The sequence below is a fragment of the Sinocyclocheilus rhinocerous genome, unplaced genomic scaffold (assembly GCF_001515625.1).
Source record: "Sinocyclocheilus rhinocerous isolate Xijiao unplaced genomic scaffold, SAMN03320098_v1.1 scaffold3103, whole genome shotgun sequence".
In the NCBI taxonomy this organism is placed as follows: Eukaryota; Metazoa; Chordata; class Actinopteri; order Cypriniformes; family Cyprinidae; genus Sinocyclocheilus; species Sinocyclocheilus rhinocerous.
Window position 1 is genome coordinate 114,168 of NW_015656604.1, and position 9,670 is coordinate 123,837.

General features: G+C 36.2%; 1 protein-coding gene across 2 annotated transcripts in view; it reads right to left on the reverse strand.

The window, feature by feature from the left end:
* LOC107720401 (tetraspanin-11-like) overlaps positions 1-8,545 on the reverse strand; it is a 17,408-nt gene extending 8,863 nt beyond the window's left edge. The window contains exons 1-8 of one of the 2 annotated variants that reach the window (XM_016528100.1): positions 8,456-8,545; positions 6,577-6,649; positions 5,688-5,779; positions 4,040-4,231; positions 2,065-2,139; positions 1,752-1,856; positions 910-1,068; positions 288-374 (exon numbers count right to left, since the gene is read on the reverse strand). In XM_016528100.1, the coding sequence (XP_016383586.1) occupies positions 288-374; positions 910-1,068; positions 1,752-1,856; positions 2,065-2,139; positions 4,040-4,231; positions 5,688-5,774 (705 nt within the window). In that variant the 5' untranslated portion in view covers positions 5,775-5,779; positions 6,577-6,649; positions 8,456-8,545. The remainder of the gene's footprint in view (positions 1-287; positions 375-909; positions 1,069-1,751; positions 1,857-2,064; positions 2,140-4,039; positions 4,232-5,687; positions 5,780-6,576; positions 6,650-8,455) is intronic. The other variant, XM_016528099.1, reaches the window with a different exon arrangement.
* Positions 8,546-9,670: the final 1,125 nt, after the last annotated feature.

The following is a 9,670-nucleotide window of genomic DNA, read 5'->3' on the forward strand; positions in this document are numbered from 1 at the left end:
TATATATATATATATGCCCTTTGTGGAGCTTGACAGCTGTGGTAGTCTTCTACACTCATGTATAAGACTCATGTATAAGAAAGAGATGATTTCTCTTTTTGTGTTCCTACACTCATGTATAAGACTCATGTATAAGAAAGAGATGATTTCTCTTTTTGTGTTCCACATAAAAAATAAATTAACATGTTTTTAGAACAACACGATGGTGAGTAAATAAATGTAAATAAATTTTTTTGTGTGAACTATCCCTTTAATTGCACAGTACACCTGAGGAGGGCGGGGCTTACCTGTAGACAGGCCACGCCTATTCCCACAGCACCAATAATGAGCAAGTGATCTGCCAGAAACTGCTCCAGTTTAGTGATACAGCCGCCCTGTGAGAGACCACAGCACTGTTAACTCAGTTAACAGTTACAGTTTACTGTATGTAAACTGATTTATTTTGCAGACTGATGAAGAGTTACTGATTTTTTTATTGTGTGATTTACTAGACAGTATCGTGGATACTGCCACAACATACCACATATAGAGTCAAACTAATGGCCCACTAGAGGCCAGTAAAACCAGTGTCGTATTGTATTATGTATCACACCGGAGGTCAGTTCCCAAAGAATATATACAGAGAGCTTGGCAGGCGTTAACTGTAGTGTTACCTCACACTTTACAAGCCCATATATGTTACCAGTCACACCTGCTTTGCTCACAGCTGTGCTTTCTTAGTCTAAATGACTCCCAAGTGGCGTATCAAACACTTCATGATGATATGGTTCACAGGCGTATTGTAGTTCCCACAGACAATGAGGAAGCATCTAAGCATGCATTTTGTAAAGCAAGTTAAGTACAGATGAATAAACACGTTGCGTAAATGTTGTGTGGGGGTTGATTTGAGGTTAACAGTGTCTGACCCACCTCCACCTTGTAGATGTTCGAGGGGTGGTCTCTCTTTCCACACTGAGGGGTGATGGTCTTACAGCAGCTGTCAGGGACCAGCCGCTTCTCCGCTTCCGGGGACATGATGTACACACTGTGCATCCAGTCAAAGGAGTTGTTGCTCCCACAGCACTTGAACTGTAAGGTGAAGATAAGGTTGTTATTGTTAGTTAGGATCAATTAGGATCAGTGTGCAAAGTGGTCTGGTATTTTAAAGGTATGGAGTAACTGTATTCCTGCGCTTTGTTCACAGCAAGGATTTTACATGACATTTAGAGGCAGTAGATTGTTGAGTGCATCTAGTTTAAATTAAATTAAAGTGCTGGTAGTCCGAAATAATAAAATAAAATAAAAATAAAAAAGAATACATTTATATTACATAAAAAAACAAGCAAAATAAAAAATATAGCATTTTATTTTAAAATAAAACAAATAAATGAAGATAAAATAAACATTGAATAAATAAATAAATAAAAACAAAATAAAAATATTAAATATAAAAATATAAAAAAATAAAGCATGAAATAAAACAAAAGCAAAAAAATAAAAATAAAAAACAAAATAAATAAAATAAAATAAAGCTACTGAATTTCCCACTTCTAGCTGTGTTTTGAATAATTTATGTTCCATTACCATCACAAAAAAAAAAAAAAAAAAACTGTAATACAATTTAAAAATAATTTGCCTTACCCACATACTCTTGTTTTCGTCTCTAATCTAATTATATAAAATGTTCAATATACTCATTCTGAAATTTGTGTTCACAGCAAAAACCAGAGGTGAAAAGGCCTAGAAACATGCTGGGATTTGGCATTTCTCACATCCTGCTGTAGTCTGTCCACAGACTGAGTGATGCTCTCTTTTCCAGGCTGGGCATAGTTCTCAGTCATCGTCTTGCTCAAGTGCTGCTTCAGCTCTTCACTCAGCTGTGAGAGACCGAGAGAAGAGAAAGACAGAGAGAAATGAACAAAAAGATAGAGAGTGAGCAGTATGCAGTGTCATCTGTCAAATGTCTCATCTCACCAGTCGGGTATAGCCATACAACTAGATCCATCATAAAAGCAATTTGGGGGTTGGCTTAGAGCTTTGTTTTGTAATTCAATAATGTCTAAAATTGTGTCCAAGTTCACTCACCGCCTGGTAATAAACGTAGGCCAGGACACCAGCCACCAGCTCAATTAGGAAGATCAGAAGCAGACAGGAGAAGTACTGCATGAAGACAGGAACCAATGAACAATACAAATACAATTAATGCACAGAAATCATACAACATCCTTTTCAGAAAACAGGAAATCCACTCATTGCCACTCTAGATATACTATACAAATTGTAAAATACTGATGGCATAAATATCCATGGGAAATACACATGAAATCAGAATTCCTATTATAGTTATTATAGAAAGTCCAAGGAATGCCAAGGGGATGTTCTATAAAACTAAAATTGATTTAATGGGAAACAAATATATAAAAATGAACTGAATGGATGAATGGATGAATGAATGAATGAATGAATATGTAACTTAAGCCAACATTTAATTTAACTTGAATTTAACTGGCTTCATTAAACGAAAAGCTAAAAGGTCGCCTAAAAACAATAAAGTAACTATGGATCTTTTGTTCAGAAAATGTTCAATTATTTAGTTTAATTTGCCTTTGTCAAGAACAATTTTAAATGGCTTCCCTCTAAAAGAAACAATATCTTACAACAGGCTTGTTTAAATCACACATCAACAATCAACATTCAAAATGCTTCAAAATGTAACCATATTTTCCCTGTCGAGGGGATAAAGTAAATAAAACTGGTTTCTAAGAAATTTCTTGCTCAGAGCTAGCAGAGGTGGAGATGCCTGACAGATGAAAATAAAAGGCACAGTGACATTTTCCTCAGAGGAAAATAAAGCAATAAATGACTAAACTGAATAAGCCGTCACAGTTTATTGTGGGGGGAGAGAGAGTGGGTGATAACAAGTTCAACCCCAAATCTGCCTTTGAAAATTTTTTCAATATTATACATAACTCAAACTCACCATGGCTTTCTGTGAACACACTTATTTCTATTTTAATTGCAATGCGAGTACTGAAGTTGAACTGAAAAGTCAGTTTCCATCACTAATCTATGGAGGACCAGTAGTGCACAACACAACAAAATAAACACCACGTTGCACAACACAACAAAATCTCCACAACACAATGGAAACAAGCCGCAACATAACAAAATTAGCACAACACAACGAAATTAGTCCTATGCACTGTTGTGACAATTTCATTGTGTTGTACAGAATTTGTTGTGTTGTGCACTACTGGGTCATCACACTAATCAGCAGAATTAAATATAAGCAAAGAACAGAAATATGCAATTACGCACAGAGACTGTAGACCGAACCACAGACCCAAGAGATTCCACAAAACAGGAAACAAACTGTTTGTCAAAGTGGATGTGTGTGAGAAAAGAATAAATTAGGGCAAACAAACACAAATACACTGTACACACACATTCATATATTTGGCAATTCTCTTCTAGAGGTCGAAAGAAAGGACAGGAAGTCTGATGTAATTTATATAAACACCAACACGAGCACTGTAGCAAATTAAATGAACCGATTCAAGGTTATTCAAACAAAACAGCACACTGAACAGCTGTTAACCTCACGGCAGCTGTCGCGTGTGGACGTTTCCCTATGCATTTATATGTTTTTCCCATAATGCAGTGCACTCAGATCAGACCAGCAAAGGCAGTATCCTCATTACTAATTCCTAGCGAGGTGGCGCTCCTCCGTAGATTCATACATCTGAGTGAGAGTGGGCTATAAATAGCACTGCTGCAGTGGCAGTCACAACCTTGCTTGTCTCGTTCTCTCTTTCGAACAAACACAAGGTACTATCTTTTTTTAAAAATGGCGAGAAAGCAGATGCCGGTCAGCTCATTTGTCACGGCTGCCATGGAGCCGGTTCTGCTTTGTCTATGGACACCCACCTCGACTTACAGGCGACAATAACTGAGATGACCAAAAAGAGGCCGGGATCTAGAGCAATTATATCTAATGAGTGGAGCATAATGGATAAATTGGCACAACATGATGTCCTCTCATTCATCTCTATTCTCTCACCGTGGACAGACAGCTCCTCTGCTCACGTATGACAGCACAGCAGCCCAAGAACCCGGTGACCATCACCAGCCCTCCTGCCAGAATCAGGATGTAAGCGGACACAGCGAATGTACTAGAGGCCAGCAGGCTCAGGTACTCTCCTTTATCGACCAGCGTCCAGATCCCGACACCCATCACCACCCCGCCGCCCATCTGGAAGAGAAAAATGCATCAAGATATCAGAACGTCTGCTCTAATACACATATTGCAAGTTTAAAGGGGTAAAATAAAATGAAATCAAACTCAAAATGTCCTTAGTCCAAAAATACCATTTATCATGAGTAAGCCACAAAAATGGCTTGTTCTGAACATCCAGACTTTTATGATGAATATGAATACACATGACAGCACACATTTTGAACCTTTCACATTTTGAAACTTTGAAGCATTTTAACTGCATTAAAAAACAACCAGTGCATTATTCAGAACTTCTCTGTTTGTGTTCCATAAAAGAAAGTCAGTCATACAAGTTTGGAATGACATGAGAGTGAGGAAATTATGACAGAATTTCATTGTGGGTGGACTATCCCTTTAAATGAGTGGATATATGCACAGAGTTGTGCATTCTGGTTGAAGGTGTGGTTCTGAATCATTTCCTGGACTTCTCTTGTTTGGTCCAGGATTTATAGAATAAATCCATCTGTCTGAAACTGCAGTAGAGATGTTACTACAAAGATGAATTTAATTAAATAATACTTCATACTGAGAAATGCTTTTTCTCAGACAGTAGGTTTGTCTTTCTCCACTCAGAAACAAATTCAACTCTAGAGGGCAGTGTACTTGAGTCAATGCACAGGTGGGTGGGAAGAGGAAGTATGAGGGGGAGGAGAACAAGAGCGAGAAGATGATGGGACAAGACTCAGACTTAAGTTATGATATGAACGTCACACTCTTTCATTCACATACACACTTTTTCTTCCATCCCCTTGACATTTGTCTCTCACTGCATCTGATATTTCATAAGAATGCTGCCTACAACAGAATATGGAAATAAAACATCGTTTATGCATGACAAAGTGAAACAACAGCCTAAAATCAAGATTATAACTTTGAACCGTTGCTTCAAAATACAATCCATAATCCTTAATATTGCTTCTTCCAGTGACAAAAATCAATTCCCTGTTGTCCTCCCACATCAAAATCCAACTAAATATTCATTTAGAACTGTTTTGGACTGTTTTCGCTTGTAAACGGTGCTTGAACTGTACATATTTCTCTCTTGATTCAGACAAAACGTTTTTACTGGAGAAAGCAATATTATGGATAGAGTATTGCTGTTTGAAGTTAAAATACTTCAAAAATTGATTTGTTTCTGACAAACACACAGCTTTTCACTTCACAAGATTTGATGGACTGGAGTAATGTGGATTACTTGTAGATTATTGATATGTTTTAATCAGCTCTTTGAACTCTCATACTGACGGCACCCATTCACTGCAGAGGATCCATTGGTGAGCAAGTGATGTAATGCTAAATTTCTCCAAATCTGTTACAATGCAGAAACAAACTCATCTACATCGTGGATGGCTTGAGGGTGAGTACATTTTCAGTCATTTTTAATTTTGGGGAGTACAGTTCCTTCAAGTAGCAAAGTGGATCTGAGACTCACCCAAAACAGGAAGTTGAAAACGAAGAGGAGGTACTTGAGACACACCGTGATCCAGTCGCCCTGTTCATCCTTATACAAGCTGCCCATCTCTCCTGTTGGTGAAAAGAGAGAAAAAAGAAGTGGAACAGAAAAGAAGTTCTCATGAAGTGGTGGTTGCTCACTCATTGTGAATTTACGAGGCAAAATGGGAAAAGGACAAAGAAAAGGAGGTGGGCAGGAGCGTAAACAGGCTTTTGGAAAGATGGCAGTCAAACACTGTTCTTTTCCATGACATGTTAATTAACAGCTGTGGTCCATGGGTTTCTGCCACAGACAGACGACACGCTCACGTCTCAGGGCCTAGAGTGGAGGCGGTGTGTGTCAAAACAGCAGCCATGTATGGCCGATAAAACGAGGGTGTTTGGTTTGAAATTATTGAAAACAAAACTACACACAGTCCAACACACACTGCTGGTTTGAAAAATCTTAAGGACACCGAATGCAGCACCAGATTAGAAAGGTGACTGACACGTTTTGTTCCAAAACACAAAATTAGAATGCAGACTTTGGTTTATAAAAAATCCCTGCTATAATGGATTTTATAGTCTGGATTTTCACAGTAAGACCTATCGATTTCTTTCGGATACTGAGGCATAAAGAAGTTGTTCAGAATGACTGCGGGGACATATTGATTTGCTGATCACGTGTTGTAAATGTATGGAGAAAGGTCTCACTGTGTGTCAGTGGTAATCACTTAGAGTGCTTTTTCTAAAGGGTTATCTACCTGTATTGAGCAATAAATACATATTATTTATGATGGTGATAGACACCAAATGCAGAATTTTGAATTTGAAATTAGGATTTAGTACAAAATAATGTTTTATTCATTGCATTTGCATTTATTATTCACCTCACTGTAAAGGTCTGCCTGATAAAGACAAACTATCCTCTCGTCCACTCTGTTGACAGACCGATGGCTTTGGCTGGGATTTGGAACACATGCAGGCTTTGTGTCGTTATGGGTTACCACAAGAATTCAAAGAAGTGTTTCAAGAATTTTAAGGAAGCCAGGTCTTCTTATTTACTCAACATACTGATTTACTTCAAAAATGCTGCATTATTGAACCACATACTAATTTACTTAAAAAAATGTTTTTGAAAAAAAGCAGTAAAATTAGATATAGTTTAAACATACCATAAAATATACTGTTAACATAATAATCATAATAATATTGGTGCTATTAAAGGAAACTTTTACATAGGCTATCATTAAATGTAATGTGTCATGCAGGGATTTTACAGTCTTTTTGCTATTTTGCAGCAAACTGTAAGGTGACTTTTTTAAAAAAGCTGGTTTGCTGGTCTCTGAGTGAAGTTTCAACACAAGACTACCAAACTACTTTAGATGTGTTTTTGTTTGTTTCTTTGTTTCGTTTTTCCTATCAGGGTACTATTTTCTTGAATATAATATGGGCTTTTGCTGTAAAGTATGTGGTTATATTACGCTTTACTTTTAATAAAGAATTGACATTTTTAACCGTAAAATTACATATATTGTCCCATGAAACATATTTTCTACTGTATATAGTAAAGTAACACATTTTTAATGTAGCAGTTCCTTTTGGTTGAAATTAGTAACATTTTTACTGATAGCATCATGTATTTTTAAGGTTAAAAGGAAGTTGTAAAGCGTTCTTTGGTCTATTTATACAGCGTTTCACTTTCGTTCTGAATAATATAGGTGCTATTAAAGGAAACTTTTACATAGGCTATCATTAAATGTAATGTGTCATGCAGGGATTTTAGTCTTTTTGCTATTTTGCAGCAAACTGTAAGGTGACTTTTTAAAAAAAGCTGGTTTGCTGGTCTCTGAGTGAAGTTTCAACACAAGACTACCAAACTACTTTAGATGTGTTTTTGTTTGTTTCTTTGTTTCGTTTTTCCTATCAGGGTACTATTTTCTTGAATATAATATGGGCTTTTGCTGTAAAGTATGTGGTTATATTACGCTTTACTTTTAATAAAGAATTGACATTTTTAACCGTAAAATTACATATATTGTCCCATGAAACATATTTTCTACTGTATATAGTAAAGTAACACATTTTTAATGTAGCAGTTCCTTTTGGTTGAAATTAGTAACATTTTTACTGATAGCATCATGTATTTTTAAGGTTAAAAGGAAGTTGTAAAGCGTTCTTTGGTCTATTTATACAGCGTTTCACTTTCGTTCTGTTAAGTTACCTGTGTTTAGGGGAGTTTGTTGTGGTTTCCTCGCCAACGACTGACACGTTGACTCATATATATATATATATATTTTTTTTTTTTTTAATTAATTAATTAATTTATTTTTTTGTTAAAGCCACGGATGCTTTTCATTTCTGAGCGATGTGACTAAATAGCACGATAAATTACTCCTCTGTGCTTTTAAATTGTTTCAATTCATGTTATTATCCTCCTCCTTCCTTCAACATCCCACATACAATGAACGCAATGGTGGTTGTCCCGAAAAAAAGAAGACGTGGTGATTCAATGCAGCCGATTCCCTTTCTTTCCTCCCCCGGACTTTGGCCTTATACTTTACCGCAAAACGCATCAATGTTTCTCAGTTGCGTTGATCCTGCGACACTTTCCGCGCTCATGAACGTCAACAAAATAAAACTGCGTGGTGTGATACACACTTTAGTATTTTTTTTTTCTAGAACCACCTGCTCTTATGCCGCGTTTGGGACAAGCACCAATGTCCCTTTCCATCGCACAAAGAGAAAGCATAGCGTGTATAAACTTACCTTAACAGTAGATAAATGTCTTTTCCCCAGGCAGCAAGGCTTGTTGCTCCGCAGTCGGGGGTATCGGAGGGTCAGCGCAGGATGTGAGAAGGAAATGCAACTACAGCCCGCCCCTTCATTTCACGAGATTAAATACAGCGAGCTGTTCATCTTCAGAGGCTGCTCGTGGACTAATAACTGTTATTAGTGCTTTTAAGTAAGTTGCTTTGTCCCATTCTTTGAAAAAAAAAATCAATTGTTTTCTCTCCTGGGGTTGAATTTGAACTGGACTCACGTGATCTGCAAACGTACAGTGCTGTTGAATACTGTAAATAATGACATTTTAACAGAATGCAACTGTAAAAACCTGTTAATCTTTAAACTGTGAAATATTTAGGTCTGAATTTAAAGGGATAGTTCATCTAAAAATGAAAACTCTCCTTCATGTAGTTGCAAACATTCCAAACACAAAATAAGATATTAGAATAGGTAACCAAGCAGCAGTGGTGTATAAAGTACCTGAAAGCCATACTTTTTACAGTAAAAGTACAGATATCTTACCAGAAAATGACTTTGGTAGAAGTTGAAGTCACCATTTAGAATATTACTTGAGTAAAAGTCTTAAAGTATGTTATATTTATTGTACTTAAGTACGAAAAGTATATATTTTTTATCTTAAACGTACTTAAGTATTAAAAGTAAAAGTACAAGTAAATGCAAAATGGAAAAGAAGCAAATATATATATATATATATACACACAGCTTGAGTAGCGAGATTGTGTTCAGTTTTAACTCTTTCTTCCATTTTGTATTTTTGGGATAAGCACTTCATCCGGTACTTAGTGTCTTCCTTCCAACATAAAAAATAGCATTTAGATGTATTTACACAGTTTAAGTATCTCAGAGGGGACATGGATGCATTTAGACTGCAGTTACAGATGCATAAATAGGCCTAATGTTTTGTTTTTAAGGCAAGGCAAGGCAAGGCAAGTTTATTTATATAGCACATTTCATACACAATGGTAATTCAAAGTGCTTTACATAAAATAAATGAAAAAAAATAAAATAAAATAATAATCACAACAATAAAACAAGGAATTTAAAACTTTGAAAATGATTTTAAAATGATTTAAGAGGTTTAAAATGAATTTAAAACAGTTAAGAACAGAAAATGATTATACAGTACATAAAATATAGTGCAATCAGTTAGGACAATGCACAGTGTTCATTCAATAA